Source organism: Cryptomeria japonica, chromosome 3, assembly GCF_030272615.1.
Source record: "Cryptomeria japonica chromosome 3, Sugi_1.0, whole genome shotgun sequence".
Lineage (NCBI taxonomy): Eukaryota > Viridiplantae > Streptophyta > Pinopsida > Cupressales > Cupressaceae > Cryptomeria > Cryptomeria japonica.
The window spans coordinates 370,026,136-370,051,788 of record NC_081407.1 but is presented as its reverse complement, the minus strand read 5'-3'; the positions used below and the strand labels follow the sequence as shown (position 1 = coordinate 370,051,788).

Sequence of the window (25,653 nt, the reverse complement as noted above, 5' to 3'; positions counted from 1 at the left end):
CTCTTCCCTAAATGATTAACATTTTCTTCTTAGGAGTCAAGATTTGAAGGGTTTTAGAAGTTTTAGGTTGTTGAATTTGTTTGTGGTTTCATTTTTTGCTTTTAATTGTTAAACTTGTTTGGTATACAATTATGATTTCATTTGATATGGAGATTAATTAGTCATAAAGATTTGATTCTTTAGGAATCACTTAATTTCATTAATAGATTAAAAATCATTTAATAATGATAAGTATTAACAAAAAATGAGACTTTGGCGACCATTGTGATCACAAGTTTGTGCCTTTGCTAATCCAATGTGCTCACAGGTTTGAGCCTCAACTCTATTAAATGGGGATGAGGTCCCCTGTTTGTGACCTCATTGTTTCAAAACTTGGGTAAAAAATGTTTTATGTGGTACCAGAGGGTGTGTCATGCTAGCGTCACATTTCATGTTAAAAAGTTTACCCAACACTTTATGAAAATAAAAAATAAAAATAAAAATAACTATATAAAAATTAATGTTGAACATACTGCTACAATTGTTAAAATTTGTTAATTATTTGAACGAATGGAAAGATTTAGTGTATAAATAATTAATATTCTCTCCTCAAGAGTCAAGATTTGAAGACTTTTGAATGTTTTAGGTTGTCGAATTTGTTTGGAGTATGATTATGGTCTCATTTCTTTTTCTTTTAATTGTCCAATTTGTTTGGTATATGATTATGATTTGATTTGATATTGAGTTTAATTAGTCATCAAGATTTGATTCTTAAGAGTTTTTTTATGAGCCATTTAACTTCATTAATAGACTAAAAAATATTTAATAATGATAAATGTTAACAAAAAATAGGGCTTTATAAAATTAATGTTGAACATGTTCTCACAATTATTAAAATTTGTTTATTATTTGAACAAATAGAAAGATTTGGTGTATAAATAATTAATATTCTCTTCTCAAGAGTCGAAATTTGAAGACTTTTGGAAGTTTTAGTGGTCAAATTTGTTTTGAGTATGATTATGGTCTTATTTTTTTCTTTTAGTTGTCAAATTTGTTTGGAGTATGATTATGGTCTCATTTTTTTCTTTTAATTGTCAAATTTGTTTGGTATATGATTATGATTTCATTTCATATGGAGTTTAATTAGTCATCAAGATTTAATTCTTAGGAGATTTTTCATGAGCCACTTAATTTCATTAATAGACTAAAAATTATTTAATAAAGATAAATATTAAAAAAAAAAATTTACAAAAATTAATGTTGAGCATGCTCTTACAATTATTGATTATTTTATTTTATTTGAAAAATAGAATAGTCTAACCATAACCATTTAAATTGGTGATAATCAAGAATAAATTCTAAAAAAGAAGAAGAAAATTTGATAGAAGCTAATTGAAATTATTACGTGAGAAGCGTAACACTACAATGACACCCACTCAACTTTTTTATTCGCGTAATTTTCATGACTAGACAATGGATAATTTATTTAAAAATAAGTTAAAGACTAAAATCTAAATTAAAAAGCAACTTACTATTATTATTATTATTTATTATGACTAGACAACAGATAATTTAAAAATAAGTTAAAGACTAAAACTAAATTAAAAAGAAACTTTCTATTATTATTATTTATTAAATAATAAAATTATATTTTTAAATGTAAATTTAAAAGAAACAAATCTAAATTAAAAATAAACTTTCTATTATTATTATTTATTAAATGTAAAATAAAATAAAATTTAAGTCTAGATTTTAAAAAACTTGTAATTTTAAAAAAATATATGTTTTTAAATTTAGATTTTAAAGAAACTTCTATTTTTTAAAAATTTTGCATCGAATCATTTCATATTCTAAAATAAGACTCTAAAAATTGTATTTTAAAATTTAGATTTAAAAGAAATTTCTAATTTAAAAAAATCATGTTTTTAAATCTAGATTTAAAAGAAACTTCTATTTTTTTTTTGCATGCAAATTATTTCATATTCTAAAATAAGACTAAATTCTAATAAATATTAACCATATGAAATTAATTAATCTATGCTAAAGATAAAGATTTTTTAAATTTGATATCTCTCGTCTACATAAATTTTATTTATTAAATATATAAGTATGTTAGTATTTAAAGTTTCACTAAGAATTAGAATTGTAGAAGAATAGATAAAATAGAATTCAGTTTAAAGGTGCGATTATGATCTATTTTTTGCTTTCAAATGTCAAACATAAAATAGAATCCAGTTTAAAGGTGTGAATATGGTCTCATTTTTTGCTTTTAAATGTCAAACTTGTTTGGTATATGATTATGATTTCATTTGATTTGGAGTTTAATTAGTCATCAAGATTTGATTCTTTAGGAGATTTTTTAAGAGTCAATTCATTAATAGATTAAAATTTATTTAATAATAAAAAATTTAACAAAAATTAAGACTTAAAAAAAATGTCGAACATGTTCTTATAATTATTAATTATTTTATTTTATTTGAACAAATAGAATATTTTAACCATAATCATTTGAATTGGTGACAATCAAGAATAAATATTAAAAAAGAAGAAGGAAATTTGATAAAAGCTAATTGAAATTAGATTTAAAGTTTCACTAAGAACTCAAATTGTAGAAGAGTAGATAAAATAGAAGTCAGTTTAAACAATCATAACATGTGGGTAGGTAAAAGAGTAAACAACAATATTAAAACATAAGAAAGTGACATTTTTTCACTTGAATATTCTAAAAGTACTAGTATTGATGTTTATTTGATTGAGATTGTGGTGGACATCTTTTATATACACAATATAATTTGGTTTAAAGTACAACATACACAAGCATAAGAAAGTGACAAGTTATCACTCAAACTTTTTAAAAGTACCAATAGTAATATTTGTTCAATTAAGATTTTGGTGGACATCTTTGATAAACACAAATGACTTTGTTCAAATGGTACAACATATAAAAGCATAAGAAAGTGACAAATTTTGACGCGAAGTTTCTAAAAGTACTAGTGTTAATGTTTATTCGATTAAGGTTGTGGTGGATACTTATATACACAGTAGAATTTGATTTAAATAATATAACATATAAAAACATAAGAAAGTGACAAGTTGTCACTCAAACTCTTTAAAAGTATCAATGTTAATATCTGTTTGATTAAGATTTTGGTGGACATATTTGATATACACAATACAATTTGGTTTAAATGGTACACCATATAAAAGCATATGAAAGTGACAAATTTTCACTCAAAATCTTTAAAAGTATTGGTGTTATTGTTTATTTGATTAATATGATGATGGACATCTTTAATATACACAATATGGTTTGGTTTAAATAGTACAACATATAAAAGCAAAAGTAAGTGACAAATTATCAATCAAACTCTTGAAAAGTACTAGCATTAATGTTTATTCAACTACTAGGGTTGACATATTTGATATGCATAATAGAGTTTGGTTTGAATAGTACAACATATAAAAGCATAAGAAAGCAACACACTATCAGTTAAACTCTTTTAAACGTAGAAATGGTAATGTTTATTTAATTGAGATTGCAATGGACTTCTTTGATAGACACAGTTTAGTTTGGTTTAAAAGTAGTGCAATATATACAACTATAGAAAAGTGACAAGTTAACACTCCAAATCTTTAAAAGTACTAGTGTTAATGTTTATTCTATTAATATTGCGATGAACATCTTTGATATGTTGTTAATTAATTCACCACTCATTATACAACTAAATTGAGTTGTAAATGGAATATCAACTCTAACAATGTTTTTTTTTAAATTCTTGAAGAGACCCTCTTCGTTCTTTTCAAGAATTCAAATGGAGGGAAATTATTCTCATTGCCTAATTAAGGACTAGCTCACATAGGCTCAAATGTGAAATAGGCATATGAACAACACTAAAAAATGAGAAGAAAAAATGGATATTTTTGCATCACAATAAAAGTAAAAATAAAGGAACGCTTCATCCTTCAATATCCAACGCACATGGACATCCAAAAGTAATAAAAGAAACACAAAATAAAAATTAATTTTATAATAAATATATGAATAAAATAGAGATGCCATGTACCTTATATGTTCTTTATAACCATTTATTGTATGCATTATTAATTAATTCACCATTCATTGTATACATTGTTAATTAGTTCACCATTCATTATACAATTAAATTCAATTGTAAATGGAGTATGAACTCGAATAATGATTTTCTAAAATTCATAGAGAGACCTTCTTGGTTATTTCCAAGAAATCAATTGAAAGGAAAATAATCTCATCGCACAATTAAGGACTAACTTACACAGATTGAAATGTACAACAAACATATGAACCACACTCAAAAATAAAAAGAAAAAGTAAATATTTTTACATCACAATAAAAGCAAAAATAAAAGAAAACTTCATTTTTGAATGTCCATTGTACATAAGTAATATCTAAACTTACATCACAATAAAAGCAAAAATAAAAGAAAATTTCATGTTTGAACGTCCATTGTACATAGATAATATCCAAACTAAATATAATAGTAACACTAAAAATCACTAAAAATTTATGATATTGCTAGTAGGATTCAACGTGTAGTTTTTGAGTCAAACTCATTGACCTATGCTTCATGAGTAGTGGTTCACAAGAACCCATCTCTCATGAGAATGAATGGTACACTTCACAGTCATTGCATCTAGGTGATGCTCACATAGGTGAAGTATTCATTCTCATGAGCGATGGGTTCTTGTGAACCACTATTTATGAATCGTGGATCAATGAATTTGACTCAAAAACTACACAATTGAATTCTAATAGTAATATCATAATTCGACTTATGAAAAATAAATATAAAAATAACACTAAAAATCACTAAAGATTTGTTTATCAAAGATGCCCTATCTTACATATTGTTAACAACCATAACCATTTAATCTCGTACAGCCTTTTCTTACCAACCCAAAAAAAATTATTTGACGGAAACAAACTTTTTTTTTTACAGATAGGTAAACATTCATTCTTTTTGTATTTAACAAAACGAATTTTTAAAAAGAATAAACCGGATTTTACCTAGTCACGACGATGATAGCGAATCTTAAGCTCCTCGATATTTCACCTGCTTGAAGTCTGCGGCAGAACAAACTGAGACTCTGAGTGTGTAGTACAAGATTCTCACGTTTTCGATAAGTAGCTGCTAAGTCAGACGTAACCAGGTGCTTGCCACGTAAGCAACTTTTTCCTTAACTAAGAAAAACATCCCTCCAATCACCACCGTCTGTTTTTCTAGCTCATCCATGCTGGACTCTCAAATTCCTACGAGAAAATATATAAATAAATAAGTAGGGAAATGAGCAGAGGCATTGACCTGGTCTGTCCAAACACGATGGAGGCCGCATCGTTTGAAAAAGATTTTGTTCCGTCCCGTTTGGGCTCTGTTTTTTCCACCTAATTTTTTTCAAATCCAATTACAGTGGTATTGATATGACTGGCAGGACTTTATTGGGTCAGATCTGGGCGTTCAGAAACTCAAAACAAAACGACAAAATCCGGTAAATTATACATACTTTCTGTAACGGGGGGAATTCTATATCGTTTCAAATGAGGAGAATTTGTTGTGTGTGTCAGCCGGCTCTAAGCGATTGGTTCGCTTCAGATGCGTGAAACGACGGTGGATCGTCTTCTGTACTGTAAAGAAGCGGTGGCCTCCTCGACGACTCGATCCGCCTCTGCAGTTGCTCAGAATGATTTCGTCCTTCCTTTCCTTGTTGAAGATGATAAATGGATAATGGGTAGCACAATTCCGAACAAACGGCTTCAGTTCTGGGAGCTATTTCACAGGTCTTTTCTATTTTCTCCGACTTTTTGGTTGCCTTCTGAATTTTATGTCGCGGAATAGGTGAGATTTATGAAAATCGTCGACGCATTCTTTTAGTTAGGACCTCGTTAGTTCTGAAATGGTTTAATTTTGCTTTTTTGCTTTGGCAGTCGACATTGTTTAGTTCTGAAATGGTTTTATTTTGCTTTTTGCTTTGGCAGTCGATATTGTTTACAGAAGAAATTTCTGGAATTGTTACATTGTGTTTATGTATCTTGGACGTATTGAGTTCGACTATAGACGTCATTGCCAGAGAGCTTTACACAGAGTCTCCCAAAGTGCATAGATATAAGTTTAATGCCCCATTGTTCAGTGATCTTTTCTTAAAATGGAGGCTAAATATTGACCTTAAAATTTGAATTCCAAGAAGCAAAGATCGAATTCTTAGCACCGTTTAAATTCTTTTTGGAGGGTGGACCTTATTGTAATTGGAGTTCTTTTTTTGGAGGGGGTATTATTTGTTGTCATTTTAATTAGAAATTGCCCTGCTTTCTCAAGCCTTGGCGACCATATAATATCAGCCATTTTGAAAGTAAAATTTTGCCTCAATTTCAACCAGGAGATATATCATTTTGGTTGCGAGGATTCAGCAGGAGTACAGTTTTAGCAGTTCTTTGGGATGATCCACGTAGAATTTTTTTCCTCAGGTTGTCTGAAAGAACTACCCGAAGGTATTTCCCTTCTTTAGTTATGACACCTGTAGAGTTTTTTCTCCCAGGTTATCTGAAAGAACTTCCCGCAAGATATTTCTTTAGTCGTGACACACCCACGGTGGGGGAACTTTACATATGGCTGCCATCTCATGATGGCTCGATCTACAATTTTGATCTCCAATCTACAGCAGGTTGTCTTGTTTCAGCAGGAAATGCACAGAAAATCAATGCCACAGTATAAGTCTGTACTTCAACTAGGAAGGAACTGCTTCACTTCAAATGTATTGAGATATGTAAGTTTGAAGTCTTGGCTCTAAAACATAACTTGCACTTTGATTTAAAAACTACTATTTAAACATGAATTCTTTAATATTGCTTAAGTGTACAAATATGGTGGTAGAAAGGTGTAAAATATGCTAAATTGCAATGGCTTCGCCCTAATTCTTTTATGTAGTCATTTGGTGCCATAATACTTTGAAGAAGGAATAGTGCTGCCATCAGAAACTGTAAACCTCAATGCCACATGCAATAATAAGACGCATACTTTCTTGTATTGTGATTGGTTAGTAGTCGATTTCCTTGGTTAAATATCATCTGTTAAGGTGATTTAGTTCAGAATTTTATTGATACCACCAGTTTTTTTCCTTAGAAGAAAAATTTAGCTAGTCAAGTATTTGTGCTTCCCCCCAAAAGACTAAAGATTCTATTTGTAATGTCCCCAATCAGACAACTCTAAAAAACAAGCAACTTATTTGTATCTACTGATTTTTCTTGAAAAGAAATAACGTCAAACAGCAAGTTTACGATCTGATCTCAAATTCAAATCCTTATTTGTTGACGTCAACAAATCATAAACCCTAGGATGATAACAATATTTGATTTCAGCAACATGAGACCCTCCAAAAGATGTTCAATTTATTGTAACTGCTGAAAATTACAATGCTGATGCAAATAGGGCTGGAAACTAATTTTCGGAATTTTCTAAATCAATTTATCGTCACTCACAAGGCCCTACAGCTGTATGGACTTTTGATGTAAAGTGTACGGCAGCTGGAAAATTGTTTGCAGCAGTCACAAGGCTGAAACAATGGTGTGTTGGGCTGATGTAAGGCTAGAATGATGTACGGCAAGGCTGGAATCACAAAAAATTGCTGATATCAGCTGCTGATTGTTGCTGATCTTTCTAGAAACATATATAACATATCCAAATCTGATTGTGGTCTCCTAAAAATGACTCCTATTTGCTGTTTCCAAGAAATGATTCCTGACTGCAGTTTGCTGATGTATGATGACTGAAACAAGGTAAACCAGCAGCTGATCCAATGCGCAAATGACTTCTTTTGTCCTTCTAAAGGCGGCACTCAGCTAGGGTCAGGAGAAAATGATTGATCTGATGCTAAAAATGACTGATTTTGCTCTTCCAAGGGTGGTGCTTAGCTAGCGTTGTCCGATCCAATTCTAAAATGACTGATTTTATTCCTTCAAGTGTGGGGCTCAGATAGGGTGGTTAGCAGATCCAATGCTTAAATGGATAAAAACTGAAAATTGATGTAGAAACCCTTAAATATGATATGACGACAAGACAACATTATTTGCTTGAAAACCTACATCACCTTATCACTAGAATCTTGCATGAAATCTTCAAAAATCAGTAACAAGTACTGTTTCAAATTGAAAAATGTCTTCAAATCCTCAACAAATTAACACAATTGTGATCCCCGGATGGAATTGTCCAAAATGAGAAATAAGGGGTTTTTTCGTTGATCTCAATTATGGAATCCAAGAGGGTTTTCATCCTTGGATGCCCTAGATTAAACAAATTGCTCAAATCTGAAAATTGGATGCAAAAAGGATAACTTGAATGATGATCAAATCAAAAGGAAAATGCTCCTTTTATGGTTGCCTCTTTCAAATTTGGGCCCTAGTATTTAAAAAAACTTTTTATTTTTGAACCCAAGTATTTAAAAAAAATGCTTATGATAAAAAAGTTTGTGAAAATATTTTTTGTTTATTTTTATTATTAATGTTAAAAAATATTTTTTAATCATTAATGTTAAAAAAACTTCTTAATTTTAAATGTTGAAAATCATTTTTTATTATAATATTATTAATAAGTAGCTCCTTCTAATTAGAAGTCATTGGATCCAACTTAAACTAAAATTATTTTATTTTAACTCAGAAAAGGAAACATGACAGTATTCATTGATCAGAGACGTTAGTCAAAATTAATTCATTCTGCCATATTGTTATAATTTTGATCCTTTGATATTATTGCTGCTCGTTTAGTCATATTTGTAAACTATTTTTCAATATAAAAAGAGTCATTTGAGACTCTTTTAGGATAAAGTACATTTTCCCTTCTCCTTTCTCTATTTGTGTTCCCATTAGGTAATTTAAATTGGAAATTACTTGCTAAGGCAAAGCCATACATGTATCACCAGGGATATATATTTTTACAACTTTAACAAAATTTACGTTAACATTCCTTTGGATCCATAAAGAAGTAACTTAGAGTTAAAATGCATAATTTGTTATTGTTATGCATATAAAAACTGAACAAGCTTGGAGAGTTTTGAGTTGCAACCAAGAAATTTATGGCTCTGTGTTGAGTTCTTTCTCCTTCTGCATACTGTTCATCTGGAATGGCCTCATGATCTGCTTCTTGATGCTCTTCTCTATAAGTAACGCTTTTGTCTTCGTATATTTGTGTATGTTTACAATAGCAATTAATGATCTAGATAGTCTAGACTCTATATTGATTTTATGCTGTTACTAAAGATTGGATTATGCTATTTTATTTTGAGGCACTTCGTTGCAATAATGCCACACTTCTGTAAGAATTATTCCTCTCTGTCAAAGTCATCTACACTTTGCAAGAATTATTCCTGTCTGTCAAAGTCATCTACTTTTTGGAGAATAGTTATTATCTTTACTATAATATGACTGTAGGCCTGTCTTACCAAAACTGGATTAATGCCATATATTAAGAAAAGATAAGAAACTCATTTCCTTTTCACGTTTGAGATCTTTAATCTTTGATTTATCATGGATTTTGACATTAACTTGGCCGACATTTTTTGGGAACTTTGTCATTATCTAAAGCACTGGAAAAATGGGAATCAAGAATCAAGATATGATCATAGGAATATCCATTGGTGTGACTATTGGGGCAGTGTTAGCTACTTTCACTCTTCTCTGCATCAGATTTCATAGGAGACGTGCTAAAGTTGAAGGCAGTAACTCAGACCAGAGAGGCTTATCTATGCCTATGCGATATAATGGTGCCGATTCAAGCACAGTGCTTTCAGATTCAACAGTGGGTTGTGAGTCACCAGAAGCTGGTAAACGGAGTGTTTTTTCTACCTGGTGGAGGCGGCAGGAAAATAACTTGCTGACAACAGCTTCTGGGATTCCAAGATATCCCTTCAGGTACATCTCTCTCTCACTCTACACATACATGTCATTGTTTAGGAATAGGTTGATTTATTTCATCCAATTGGACTCATAGACCAAATAGTGATGTTCTTACCTTTATGGTTTGTGAGCTCTGTTTATTATTGTTCAACGGACCTTATGACTATCTCAAATCGAGTTACTTATTGGTAACCTCATTGGTTTCAAACTGATATATCTTTTCTCTTCATTTGCTATTATGAAAAATGTTCAGCTAGTTAGCACATTATGTCATCTGTCAGGTATCATTAAGGGGCTACTGACACCACGTTGGATGCAGTAAGCTTATTCAAACTCTGACAGAATGCTTGTATATAAATTTTCTATTCTGACATTATTCTTAGCAGTGTAAATATCTCCTCAGTGTTACTTCTCTTGCCTGTAACCTTGTACGTGCTAGTTTTTGTCATTGATTTGGTTTTGATATTAACATACTTCACTGTAAGGAACTCGTGTTGTACCTAGCTACAGAATTTGAATGCTGCAAACAAATCATGGAAGATGCACGATACTAGGATTTTTAACTAGTCCATCAGCATTATTCATTTCAAAAGGCGTCTTGTCCTCCAATTTGCAAATCATTTTTGGAACGGAATGTATGGGTATATGGACAATGCATTACTTTTGCACTAATTTATAGTAGGTCTTAGAGTATCAAGCTAGTGCAATTTACTCTTTGATGGCAGCTGAGCTAACTGCTATTAGATTTCATTAATTTAGGTTAATAAAGAATTTAAGTTGTTTTCTGATAATTGTGATTTTTAACTTTTTTGTATAGCTTTAAAATATATCCCGAAATTCTAATAATTTGAGCAGAATGCTTCCTTAAAAGGTAGTAAATTTTACTTTTTAAAGTGAAATATTGATGTACTCATAGCTATTTTTTAATGGTATTAATTGTGCTATAATTACAGTACAGTGTTCCCAACTCTTCCTATATTCAGTTTTGACAGGCCATTTTATTTTAAGGGCTGCATTTGACTGTCTCTATGATATTGGGTTTAATATGTTCATCAAATGTCACTTGATTAGGTGGCTGAGAATATTTTTTTCTTATAATCTGATCCCACACTTGTGTAAAATTATCAATTCCAATATCAGGAGTATAGACATCCAAAATTGGCCACACTTAATCTGATATTCTTTGTACTAAATAAATGTTAAGTCATTTATTTCTACTTTCAACCTTTATGCTTTTTCCTCCAAAGTTGCCTTTTTTCCTAAGTATAGGACTTCATCTGATTCGAATTCCCCACTAAGAAATTAGACTTCCTCTAAGTCCGATACCACGTGGAGCTATCAGACCTCCCTCAACCTTGATGCCTATAGCATCTGTAATGCCCCCTTTTGTAAATGCCCTAGTTTTTGCCCTAAAATCACAATCCCAAGTAAGGAGTGAAATAGAGATATCATTTACCGATTAGATCTTGATTGAGACCCCTCAATCATGTTATATATAAAATTGATCTTTCCTACCTGGGTTAGGAACATTATCTTATTCCTCATTTTAATTATATAATGTGCATTTGGGATTAAATAATACTTTCCCTAACAATTCATCCACATTATGGAGCCGTTTGAGAGATCATACAGTTTCCTACTAGGGTTAGGAACATTATCTTATTCATCATTGTAAATTACATAATGTGCATGTGGGATTAAATAATACTTTCCCTAACAATTCATCCACATTATGGAGCCCCTTGGGAGATCATACAAGGTGCCTCGAGCCTATCCATCAAGCCCAGGAGCACGGAATGATACCCGCCATTCGGCCTCCCAGCCCCACTTCTGGTTGCTCTACTTGAGTGGAGCCTTGTGCTACTTGCATCCCTCATATTTACACTCTCCCCTCCATAATGAGATGGTTGGTTGGTTAAGGTATTAAGGAATTTTCATTATAATTTATTATGCATTCAGATCAGAATTCTTTCCCTTACCATTCTATTCCTTATTTCCATTTCATTGAGCCTCCCTGGGTTCAATTCAGGTCTCCTTCAATCTGCAGATTCTACCTTCAAATCTGCTCCACAGCATACATTCATGTCTGTGGTAATATTATGTTTATATCTTCTGTAGTGCTATTTTTATATCTGCTGTAATGATATGTCTTGATCTGATTTCTATTATCCTTGATACCCTGTCCTATTGATATATCCCATTGGTAGATTTTCTGATCCTCACCTTTGACTGTCGATCAGCATTAAATACCCCTCCTTATTCTGTTGTGGAGGGTCATGCCTTTCCCCGTGGTCACATCTCTTTTGATTGGCGGTGCCCCTTTGCAGTTGACTGTTGCCTTATGCTTAACTAATTGCTGGTTTAGTAGAAGAATTAATAATCGATGTCTTAGCTTTTTGTAATCGCACATCTCCTCTCTTCATTCTATTCCCCTTAATGTTTGCGATTAATGCATTTTATACGCCCTTGTCTAGTAGTTGTTAGTGGGGTCGGCTGTCATAGGATTTATATTTTATTTTATTGTTCATTCATAAAGGAATCAGCCAGTACTAGTGATCACAGTTAACTATCAAATTGGCCAGGATTTGACAATGAGTAGAATGAAGTCTAGTTTAATGGGTTGTTGAGTTTACAAGTATGCTAATTAAAGGTGGGAATCCCATTATGTGGTGGTTGATTGGATAGAAAATGGTGAAGTCTTATAAATAAGGCCATTTTCAGCATAGCTAAATTGTATCATTTTATCGTGGTAGATGTATCATGGTGGGGGCATGACAGCATCAGACCTCCCTCAACCCCAATGCCTTCATCGCAGTAGACTTCCCTCAACCCTGGTCTTTTGGCATTGGACTTCCTTTATACCTGAGGCCTTATAAGGCATCGGACCTCTTCCATTGCCAACACCTCCGACATGATATTAAATCCCTGTCATTTCTTATTGGACCTCTTCCACATCCAATTCTTTGACTTGATTTTTCTCTAAGTCTTAATCACCTAGCTCGTTTCCTTTTCACACATGATTTAATAAAAAAAAAATAAATTTAATCTTCTTAACCACCTAAAAAGAATAAAAAAGAATATAAACATTTCTTTTATCCTCCACTGCCTGTTTATTAACTCTCTTTTCCCCAGTTATTCAACCAATTCAGTCTCTAATGTTTGTTGCCCTTTGATCTCCACTATTGATCCCTCTACCGGGAAGTCTATAAATTCAGTCTTCCTAAGGCATTTTCAGACACGCACTTGAATGCATCATTATGTTATCGGTATGAGCAACCACATTCCAACACTTTTCCATTTTTCAAGAGAATCTACCTTTTGGGTACAAGGTGCAACAAAAACCATTGGTAAAATGCTTTCATTTTATTTCATTTTAATATTTGGTTTCTAGCTTAATCTTGAGGTGATATTTAGATTTGAAGTTGGTTTTAATCTTTGAGGTTTTAATAAATTTGATTTCATTTCATTTCTTGCTGCTCATAAGAAGCATGTATTTTAGTTTTCTCCCCTGCTATTTTAGATGATAATATGAACTCCGCACCTCTATTTTTTGTATGTAGTTTGGAGAACAATCAATGAATCAGCAAAATTTTATGTTAACTATGAAATTTTGTATTGGCTGTAAGTTTCATGTTTATTTCTTGGAGTTATATTTCTAGCCTTCATTCAGTCAAGCATTGGTGTCATAAACGTTTGCCAGAAATAGTTTTAAAGATCACAGTGAGAGGTTGCCCTTCCAGATGTAGAATAGGGCATATAGAGAAGCTTCCAGTAGTTGGCTGCAATCAAAATATTTTCTAATAGTGACATAAAGTGAGAGAGATAGAGAGAGGGAAAGAGAGAGGAGGGAGAGAGGGGCATACACAGAGGTTTAAATAAATTTTATGATTTTTAATAGATTTTGCACAAAGTTGCTCCAAGTTGTACCATTTAGCCCAATTAGCATACTACCAAGTCTTGATTGTGCAAATTAGTCTTTATTGCTTGAGTGAGAAAATTGGTTCTTGTGGTGTCAATGATACTATCCTTTATCGTTGGATTGACATGAGCAAGGTCTAGATTTGTTTGATGTTGAGATCGTGCTATTTCCAGAATAGGACAGAAGCACAAATTGAGTAGCTCTATATTGAAGATAGGATACAAAACCAAGTATTGTGGTATGTTGAGTATGAGGGAGATATCACCAACTGCGTGTAGTATGGTATAGGAACTGTGAGCACAAAGGCTTGATCTTTTACTATGAGCTGCAAAAATGTTCTCTCTAACGATGGAGCCAGACTATGTGCTTCTGACCTTTTGCAAAGTGATATCTCCAAATTTTTTTTGTGCATTTTATGCAGTATCTTTAATAGAAGAAAATACTCACTCGTCTTTCCAACAAGTTTGTCTCAAAGAGGCACAAGTTCTCCATGTTCGCATTCAAATAAATTCATATAAGAGGGTGAATTCGTTCTGAATGCGTTAGTGTTTTTGATTGGTCAATGAGGGTCACAGGCTCCTTGGCCCACGAGGCATAGATAGGGCCTGATCCTTGGGGACACAATTCACACTTCCATTTTGCTGCATTAATATGATGGAAGCTTGACTAGTGGTTTCCAATGGGGAATTGAACCCACATCTTTGCTATACCTGGAGTGTACTATTTCTAGCTTTTGTTAATATCTCCATGCCTGGATCTTTAAGTAAATCCCTCCCTGTATCATGTTCTATATAGGATCTTTTGTTAAGCTATTTCTCTTTTAACTTCTATCACCTTACCATAAGAATGTTTTTGATTCAACCATGGAGAGATTGGATGCTGATGAAAGAGTAAACACTGGTACTTTGCTCTTAGACCGATTAGGTACTTTTGTCTCTGCGGATTGGGAGATGATGTGAGACATGGTTGCATGCCTGAAGTTAGGTAGGATAGTTAGGTTTTGTTTGACTGGATCTAAGGAGCAGCAAGTTTCTGTCATTGGTTCTGCATTTTACCAGTTTGCAGGTGTAGTGGACTTTGTTTTAGTTTGAAATCAGGAAATCTCCAATTATTAGCTTGGGCTTTTGTGGTATTGCAGCCACCCACACGAGTGGCTTGTCTTTTTGCAAGCTGATGATCCTTGAAATTTTTCTGCATGGCCACAATTACCAATCTCATGATGGGGTTGTACAGAAAATTCTTTGGCTATAAGCTACTGAAGCCATGCAGAAAATTTGGAGCAACATCATACAGCTGCTGATAGTCATTATTCAACATTAGCTACTTAGTATGTTCATTTTGTTCGACAACATAATATATTTAAACAGGACATTCTCTCATGAGGGAAAGTTTGGCATCATGATTTCATATATTATCTCCTATCTGCATAAGACTATCCTTCTGCTACTGATGTCTTTGATCAAAGCTATGTAAACTCTTCATTAAGCCTGCTGAGGAGTGAAGCCCATACCGACTTGAGATTCATAAGGACCTACTAATGGAGTGCTTACTGGTGGGTTGCTGTCCCTGTGATTATGATTACTTCCCAAGTTTTTGTTATCCATCTTGCAAGGACTAAAGCATTGCGATAGACAGTAGGGTGTCATTCCTACTACTATCCAATGCACATACACCTATGACCACATAGTCTTAGGCCTAGTGTATGGTTCTGTGAGTCTACAGATAAATGCTTTTTAAGTTATAAAACATTATCGGTTTTCCACTTCCCCTAAAGGGAAATGAATGTGGGGTGACATGTCCATTTTTTCGGTAACCATTTTTCAGATGAACCTCTGATTTAATACGTATATCTGGATCCTATGATCCTGCAACTCATATTTCCAATTGCAAACTAGAATAAACTAGAACAGAGGATTATTAATCATAGTCCAATTGAAACTGGTATAGACAATATGTGTTTGAATCAAAACAGAACAGCAAAACATTGGATAGCAACTAATACAGCAAATACTTAAAAGTATTCTTTATCCTATACTCTGTTGACTCACAATGGACAAAGAGCAAATGCAGTTTGCAGAAAAGATGACAGCAGAAAAAATAAATCCTTTTATTCCTGAATTTGAATGCGATAGCAAATCGAACTTTAAGATGGCTATGCCAGCCCAGTTCCCAAAAACTCTCTTTCTGAGCTATTAAACAAAACTGCTATTCTAAAAAAGAAAAGCTCCTAAATGACCCACTACATCAACTATAAAGGCATAAATTACCAATGTTAGCTATCACAAAATTTCCTAAACAATTTGAGCACCAAAAGAAACTGACACACAAGCAGGAGACAAGGCATTTAAATGTCAGTTACATCATTCTGCAGTAAAAGGTGGTCTAAAAATTATGCTTTGAGCCTAGAGGTGTAGAAATCTGAGAAAACTATCCTTTGAAGGTGACGTAGAATCTCAAAAAATTTCTGCCTTAAAATAGGAGGAGGTTTTGTGTAATGGCAGCCTAAACAGCTAGAGAGCATTCAATTTTTTTCCATCAAATGTCCAAAGCAACATAAATATTCAAATTAACCTCTCATTTGACCTTGACTATTCTGTTCTTCCTCTTCTAAATTTTCTTTTGAAGAGAACTTTTCTGATGCTATGGTTGAGAAAAAAATGAAATGATAGAAGTATACACTTCACCAAAGGATCCAATCCGGTTTGCAGATTTGTAGAAATGGGCGCCTCAAAGGACCTGAGGCTTCTAGCCTTACTGGTGACAAAGATGTATCAAATTAATATGTGGATTGAATGGTATTTTTTGATGGGGACTCAAATGTTGAGGTAGTTGTTTACCCTTTCGGGTGAATAACTTAAAACATAAAGCACGTAATGCAGAATAATAACGCCATAGATATCAGATGCAATATATCAGATGTTATTCCATTCATAATTCCTCCTACACAAGTTACATTCGGAAGTATATAAAGATGCCGAGGGGGTGTGAGTGCCAACCGTCGCACCGCAACTGCCACCCCTCGGTTGCCAGCTAACCAACACAATTACAACTTAATTAACTAGTTTTATTTCCGTGTACAATATTGCCGCCAACATCATCCCCCCCAAAAGAAGAGAAGTCATCTTTGGACGACTTAATACAAAATAGAGATGACATTAAACAAACTGCTGACGCCAGTCGAGCCCGAAACTTATACGCCTGCTGCGTCCTCGCTTAAAAACCCTTTTCTACTACCATCCTATGCTCAAGTGCCTCTTTGGCATCACAGTTCTCCTGTGCCTAAACCAAACTTGTCTGCAAAACACGCTTTTCAGTCTCAGCCTCCACCAATTGCTACTCAAATGATACTGTCTCCCTAGCCAATTTGTCCTCAATAGCCACCGGCGTTGCCCTCTTGGCATCCAACTCCTGGGTACGCTGAGCTAAGTCTCACGCTAGTACTGCCTCCAACCTGGTGGTCAGCTCCTCCTGAGCCCTCTTTGCATCCACCAAGGCAACCTCACGTCCAGCCAAGACCTACTCCAAGTTCCTCAAAGCATACCATTTCTGCCTGGAGGTGGCCACAACCCGCTGGCACAAAGGCTAGGAGACACCTCAAATCCTCCATCACACTCCCCAAAGGCTAATAACTGAACTGAATAACTCCCTGGTGTCATACAACTGTGCGGACCTGCAATGCCTTCCCTCAAACTCTGTTTGTTCCCAACCTCCAAATCCGTCTACCTCTACGGCTTATGGCTTCCCCACCAATGCTTAGCTGCAGGCTTCTTTCTCACAGTACGGGACAACCCAACACTTACCGTGCCTTCTCTGATGCCCTTTGCCCAACTCAAAAAGTGTATTGTAGCTCAAAAATAAACTGGGGGTCTGGGGGCAGTGCCCCCAACTGGATCGAGGGGTAGCGCCCCCGCCGCCAACACCAATTTACAACCTTCAGAACCACACGAAAGTCCATGGCGCGCATCGTTTCTGTGATATTTTATGATGTCAAAACCCTCCTTCTACACTCCAATATTTTCAGTGTCCAAGCTCTAGATGTCATCGAATAATTTTTCAATTTGGTCGTTGTCGTTTTTTTTTTTTAAAGTTTCCTTTGTAATGTCCCCGATGGCACCCGGCCATACAACCTCCTCGTATGGTCAACAACAGCACTGACACGTCCAATCGTATGGCCACCTTCTTGTGCGGTCAACACCCCTCCACCGTACGACTGTGTCTGTGTTTGTTTGTGCGGTGCTGCGTTTATGTCTCTGGTGGCGGTGATGTCCACCGTCAGTGTTGCCACCGCACGGTGGTCCACCGTCCACCGTGGCTTCCTTTTTTTTTTTCCCTCGATCGTATGGTCACTGTTGTACGGACCCGTATGACCGTACGTTTTTAAAACCTTTTCCCCAGCCGTACGGTCAACTGCCGTACCAAATCGTACGACCGTACTTTTTCCCTCCAATTTCCCAATTTAGTTGTCTAGAGAGTCGTTGGCTCAGGTCCCCTGTCTCTGGGATCGCCCTTCATCCTTCTCAATTTTCCTCGCCCAAGAGTCTCCCGCGTTGGTCTCGTGCCTCTCAAGTCGCCTGCCCAACCTCTCGAGTCCCCTTCCATCCTCTCGGGTGCCCCTCCGACCTCTCGGGTGTCCTTCCGGCCTCTCGGGTCCCCTGCGCGCTTCGTGTGGTAGGGTTTCAATTTGGGCCCGTTGGTGGCCAATCTATTTTCAATGGCCATCCGAAGACCTAGAACCACAAATTCTATAGTGACCACGGTCTCCTTCCCGTACATAAGAAGAAGAAGAATAATAAGGTTTTGAAAGCTGCGGCCTTCCACACAAGGTTCCAATCATTGCCAACACAATTGATCTTCGGATTATCTACGTCACCGAGGTTTGGGGCGTCTCCCTTCCAATATTCTATGTATTCTGGCAAGTACACCTCCTCTGTTACTTGCTCTGGTTCCTCTACTTCGAGCCTGTAGCTCTGGAACATTTCATAATCCTCCATCTGCCAGTGGAAGAGTCCGTTCAATGACCCTGTCTCATCCTCGGAGCATTCTCCTAGTTTGAGAATCTTTCGTCGTTGGGCTCCCTGTAGCCTCGTCCTTCGTCCCTCGGGTAGCCTTTTCCTTCACCCTTCGATTCCGAAGATGATGTCAGTTCCTTGTCAACAACCTGGGTCCTCAGATCAATGGTGTACTTCCGCCCCCCTTTCTCCATAGAAAGGGTCTTCTTTTTCCAGTCATGGTTCACCTTTGCTATAACCAGCCACCCTTTGCCTAAGATGGTGTCATACCCCTTCTTCTTGAGTGGGATTACCACAAAATCTAGTATGAAAGGTTGCGTGCCGATGGTGACCGGTTGGGCCATCAGGGTGCCGAGTGGCTTGATGCCGTGTTGGTCTGCACCTACCAAGTTGAACGTGGGTGGCCATAGTTTTGGCTTCCCCAGCTTCTTCCACGTATCCTCTGGCAGTACATTCACCCCCAAACCTCCGTCCACGATGGTGTCTTTGAGAATAGCCCCGAGAATTTCCATCTCTACTACAACAGGATGCCGATCACTATTTAAGGCCAACAACATTGGGTCAGCCGAGGGGTTGATCGGAACTTCTGCTCGTGTGGCACACAAAGGTGCCTGCGCAGTGGTTTGTATGGAATTAAAAATGGCAGTTCTTAACTGTGGCATTGTTTCTAGAAGGTCCTTTACCCTTATAGGTACTTCCATCTGCAGTACTTGCCCAATGATGTTATTTTCCGCTTCCGTACGGGATGATGTACTCGCCACCTCGTTGTCCCGTCGTTCGGCCGTCATCTCACGTTCAATATTGGCCTTTGCCTCTCGTAATCTCTCCTTCTCCGTACGGGGGTCGAGATAAGTGGCCTTTTTCGTTTGGGTGCGGGTGATTGCCAGTACTTCTTTCTCACCAGTCTTCTCAATGTTGAGGAGATTAACCCCTGCCTGTGGGCAATTTTGCGTCCTCATGGTCGCCTGGCCCACACCATCGGCAGAGGTGCTAAGTGGTGGCTTCCTTCGTGCAATCACGAGCGAAGTGCCCCCACTGATTACAGGCCCTACATTGGATAATTGGCCGGCCCTTGGCATCATACTGGATACGGCTTCCATTATTGTTATTGTTGCTATTCCTTCCGCCACCGCGTCTATTGTCCCGGTAACCTCCAGATGATGTCGTTGTGTTTGTTTGCGAAGTTCCGATGGCCGGCTGCTCTTGCGTGAAGAGAACTTGTTGGCTCCTGGTTTTCATATTGTATGGACATTCCTTTGTCAAATGTCCCGCAATCTGACAAATGTCGCAGAAAGCCTTCTTGGGGCAGGACCCCTTGGTGTGTCCGTCACTCCTACAGTCGGTACACCATATGTTGTTTTCTTCAGTCTTACTTGTACTCCCCTTCATGGCTTTGAATTCTTTCAACATTCGTTCCATGTCCTTTTGGAGAGTGTGCACCTTTTTACTCAATTCGCCACTGTTGTTGCTTTCCCCGTCAGAGTCTTCATCATCGTCAGATGAATATTTATTACTTTTCTTCTTCTTTGACGTTTTGTATTTGCTCTCTAGGTCCATCGCCCTATTATAGGCATCGTCATATGACGTCGGGGGTACAATTTTCATCTTTTTTCGTAGGGAGGATTTCAATCCTTCAACGAACCATCGTTTCTTCAATCCATCTGCTGGTTGGCTTTCCATTTTACCCAGCAATTCCTTCAGACTCCTGCTGTATGCCCGTACTGTCTCCTTGGTACCTTGTTTGGCATTGTATATCTCTGTTACAATTTCATTGTCATCACGGAGCAACTGAAACTCCTCCGTGAATTCCTTTTGTAGATTGGCCCATGTGGCCATTTTTTGCTTGTCCACATCGGAGTACCAATCTATGGCAACTCCACGTAACGTGGCTGGGAACTGCTGTACCCAGTCATCTTGGTTTGTCACTCCGTTGGCGGACCAAATGGTTTCACATGTACGGCAGTGCCGTAAGGTGTCTTCCTTGCCGTCCCCTGTGAACTTTGGCAATTTTTGTTTATTCGCCATCCCAGGTCGTCTTCCTGGGGGTAGCTGTGTCTGTGTCTGTGACCTTGTGCTGCTTCCTCCGGTGGCGCCGATGGTGTGTCCTACGTGGGCGACTAGAGGTACGGTGTTTTGCTTGTCGTGTGTGGCACCTACACCCGTATGATTGCCCTCCCCTTCGCTCTCACCCGCGCCCACTCCTGGTTCCCGTTGGTGATTTTCACTCCATGGTGTAAGGGATAAGTTTCTAAACTGATCCCGAGTCTCCTCGACTGGATTTCGCTGTAACCTTGTTTCCTCCAAAAACTCTTCGGGGCTCCGCATCCTACGGTGTTCTGGCGATGCGTAGAAATTTCCGTCGGCTTCTGCACCCTCCGTGACACCTCCTTGGTTCCCCTCGGGCCACCCTTCGGCAGGTCGTCCTTCGGCAAGTTGCCTCAGCCTCCGTCTACGTTCTACTTGCTGCTCCAGAATCAAGGCCCTCTCCGCGGCCTCCCACTCGTCCATTTCTTCTTTTTTATTTCTATCTTTATTTAATACATTGGGCATAAATCACTTCCATACATAGCAAGCGCACACCATGTACACAATTCTTTCTTTTTTTTTTTTTCCCTTTCGGCTACAATTTATATCAACATTGTGCCGGGATTATTACAGGGTTCAATTTCCCCTTCGCCTCTTGTTCCGTGTGCGCGTCGTCGGTCTCTGGGTTCATCTCACCGACGGGTAGGCCCATCGCATCTGTGCGCCATCCGCGTCTTCCGTTCCCGAGTACGTCTAGGCAGCGACGCCAAATGTTTACCCTCTCGGGTGAATAACTTAAAACATAAAGCACGTAATGCAGAATAATAACGCCATAGATATCAGATGCAATATATCAGATGTTATTCCATTCATAATTCCTCGTACACAAGTTACATTCGGAAGTATATAAAGATGCCGAGGGGGTGCGAGCGCCAACCGTCGTACCGCAACTGCCACCCCTCGGTTGCCAGCTAACCAACACAATTACAACTTAATTAACTAGTTTTATTTCCGTGTACAATATTCCCGCCAACAGTAGTGTCACCTCCAGGTTCACAGCCAAAATTATTTTCAATATTTCAGAAGTAAAGGAAAATTAATATAAAGAGATTGATGCATCATTTGAGGTCAAAGTGATTTATGACTCTAAAATTGGGTGACCAATGGATGATATTTTAACATCATTTTCTTTCATTGCCACTCTTTTTTGGATATGCATGTATATGAGTTTTGATAAATCTTTTGAGCTGTGTATTACCGAGGGTAATTGGAATCTCTATAGGTAAGGGCATTTTGAGCTATTTTACTTAATGACATAGACAAGTCATGTCTTTAATTTCATCTTTCATATACTCTGTTTTCGTTTCATTTTGAATCAATGGATAAGTTAGTAAGGATGAGGATTGTGTGAGTTGATATGATATGTGGTGTGATTTTCTTACTAGTTGAAAGATCCCCACCAATTCTGATCCAATTTTTTCTGATTTGTTTAGGTGCTGATTGAAGTGGTTTTAAGTTTATTTGCCAGGATTTGGTTTGAGTTTCAGTGCCAATTGATAGTTTGGAGTTCAACCATGAAACATATGCAAGGAAACGATGCTTTTTGAACCTAAGTATAAATTTTTAAAGGACTGATAGAAAATTCTGAGTTCTGATTTATTTAGAACAGCAATGCAATTATTCAGAATTAGAGAATTGAATCACCAAGAACAAGAATTTGCATATCTGGAGTCCAGTCCTCAACCAGATGAGGAATTTTATTGATGACTCCAAGGAGATCACAGTATAATTGCACAGTATAAGTGCATCCAACTTGCTATAGTGGCACCAACTGGTTTTATTTGCATCAACAATAATTACTGAAAACAATTATTGAAAGAAACAATGGAATTACTAAGCCCTATGCTTGGCTTGCAGGCAAATTTATTGAATCAAACTAGAAACCTCAATGTGCAAACAAACTGATCCATAAATTGTTCTTGATGTCTGAATGAATCATGAATTTGTTGCTGATAATTTCTAACTAAGAAATCTGCTCCAAAACCCTAATGCCATTTCTAAATGGTACGGCTTGCAAGGAGATGGTAGTGCTGGCCTGGAAATTGTACGGCTGATAAGAAGAAGTTTCTAACCCTCCAAATCTGCCCACAATTAACCAGTAACTGTTGCAATCAATTTCCAATGAATCCCTTGCAGAAATATTCACTGATCAATAATCAAATCGACCTCCTAGAAGCATTAATTATTATTGAATTTGATTGATTTGAATGCACCAGACCCTTGATGTTTTATTGCTCTAAGAAATCTGTAAAATCTGTTTGAAAATTCATCCAGTGAAGCACAAACGGAAACCTTGTGTAGATCTTCCTCAATGGTGAATTGGGTTTTTGTCCAATTCACGATTCTCCATGGGTTTTCTTCCTTTGGAAAATACCTAGCATAAGCTGCTCTGAGAAAGAATTCTAAAAAATATTCATTCATAATGAGTAAATAGAGAAATGAAGTCTCTTTATTAACCCTCCTTCACCTTTGGCCCTTCAAAACTTTTAATTTTTCTTTTCAAGTCCAAAAGTGCGTCCAATGCTAGGGTGCATCCCATTTAGTGGAATTGAATGATTTAACTTTATAAAATAATTCTCCACTTAACTTTATAATTTGATATTATAAAGCTACTTTATGATGTTATAATTTGACTTTATTAAGTAACTTTATAATTTAGCTTTATAAAGTTACTTTAATGAAATTTTTCTATTTTTAGAAAAAGTAACTTTATAATAAAATAACATTATTTGCTCATTAAATAATAAATAAGCATCCAAAAGCCAATCTCTAGTGTGAAAAGTCCTCCCATGCTAGGAATAACATCTCCTATCCACTGGATTTGCCTACAAAGATGGATAAGAGGCAAATCTCAACATTTGAGTGATCGTTTATGAAAGAGGGGACATTACAGTTCTCCCTTCTTGGGATTGCTTGCCCTCAAGCAATTGCAAAGTTGGATGCTGAAGTATCATCTCTCCTTCCCACGTGGCATCCTCTAAAGGCAAGTCCTTCCAACGAACCAAATATTCTCTGATCACTCTGCTCCTCAACCTCCTCTCTCTCATGTCCAAAATCTCAACAGGAATCAAAATCAATCTGCCCTCCTCATCTAGTGGAGGCAACTCAGGTGAAGAAACGATATTCTGTCCAAGAGCTTTCTTCAAGAAAGACACATGAAAGACATTGTGTATCTTACTTTCAAAAGGCAACTCAAGCTCATAGGCTACCTCTCCAATCCTCCTCAAAACTCTGTATGGACCATAGAACCAAGGTTTGAGTTTTTCTACCCCACTCCTCTTTAGCGTACTTTGTCTATAAGGTTGTAGGGGCAAGCAGGCCATGTCTCCAACCTCCCCTACAACATCAAATGATCTCTCAATCCAATGCCGATTTGCATGTATCTTTTGCTGATTTTGGGCATGTTGAATATTATCCTTAAGTGCCTTAAGGATATCCTGACTGTCCTGTAATCAATCCCAAACTCTAGGCACTCTGCTATCACCTAGCACCAAGTCCACAAAAGATAAGGCATCATAACCATACAATGCTCGGAAGGGAGTCATACTGATAGACATGTGGTAAGTAGTATTACAACAATACTCACCCAAATAGAACCATCTCACCCATGCCTTTTTCTGACCCGAAACATAGTTACGCAGATAAACCTCAACCCACTTATTGACCATCTCCGTTTGGCCGTTTGTCTAAGGGTGGTAACTGGTGCTAGGAGTCAATTCTGTACCTGCTAATTGGAATAGCTTCTACCAAAAGATGCTCATAAACCTACTGTCCTGATCACTGACAATGGTCCCCACCTGAGATGTTGTGGAATCAATTGCAATAGAGAAGTGTGCAAATTTCGTCAATCTATCGACAACCACATAGATACAATCCTTCTCTTGAACTCTCGGAAGACTAGTAATAAAATCCATTGATATACTCTCCCACACTTGCTTTGGAATAGACAAAGGTTGCAGAAGACCCACTGATGGCACGCAAGATCTTATCCTTTAGTTTTGATCTAGGTACCAAATAAATCTTGTTCTTATAATAGATAACGTCATCAAGCACTGCGTATCTATCATCCTGGATTTGACTATCCATAATCTTGCATGCAAAATGATTCTTGGAATACTTAACTAAAAGTTGAGACTTCCAATCTGTTGAAATCTCACTCATGGAGCAAAGAGTAGAAACTGTAGGCCTCCTAGAAAGTGCATCAGCTACTATATTCTTCTTTCCCTTGATGTACTCAATGTCAAAATCATATGCCTGTATCTTGCTGACCCACTTTTGTTGGCTCTCATTAAGCTCCTTCTACTCCAGGAAGTATTTCAAACTGTTGTGGTCGGTCCTCAGCACAAACTCCCCACCTACCAATTATCGACAAAACTTTGCCAAAGCATGCATAATGGTGAGCATTTCCTTGTCATAGGTGGAATACAATCTCTCATTATCTCTAAACTTACTGCTCTCGTAAGCAATGGGATGGCGATTTTGCATAAGAACCCGCTCCTATACCCTCTCATGATGCATCACACTCTAAAACAAAGGGCTGAGAGAAATCTGGAAGAGCTAGAACTAGACAAGTGCTCATGACCCGCTTGAGCTTATTAAATATAATTTGCGCCTCATTCGTCCATCTAAATGCACCCTTCCATGTAAGGTCTGTCAAAGAAGCTGTCAGTTGTGAATAACCCTTCACAAACCTCCTGTAATATCTACATAAGCCCAAGAAACCTCACAAGCCATAAATGTTACT

General features: G+C 36.7%; 1 protein-coding gene across 3 annotated transcripts in view; it reads left to right on the top strand.

The window, feature by feature from the left end:
• Positions 1 to 5,242: 5,242 nt before the first annotated feature.
• LOC131060475 (calcium/calmodulin-regulated receptor-like kinase 1) overlaps positions 5,243 to 25,653 on the top strand; it is a 68,317-nt gene continuing 47,906 nt past the window's right edge. Inside the window, exons 1-3 of one of the 3 annotated variants that reach the window (XM_057993719.2) lie at positions 5,243 to 5,503; positions 5,608 to 5,792; positions 9,585 to 9,911. In XM_057993719.2, the coding sequence (XP_057849702.2) occupies positions 5,608 to 5,792; positions 9,585 to 9,911 (512 nt within the window). In that variant the 5' untranslated portion in view covers positions 5,243 to 5,503. Of the gene's footprint in view, positions 5,504 to 5,579; positions 5,793 to 6,388; positions 6,776 to 9,584; positions 9,912 to 25,653 lie in introns of those variants that run through there. The other 2 variants (XM_057993718.2, XM_057993720.2) reach the window with 2 other exon arrangements.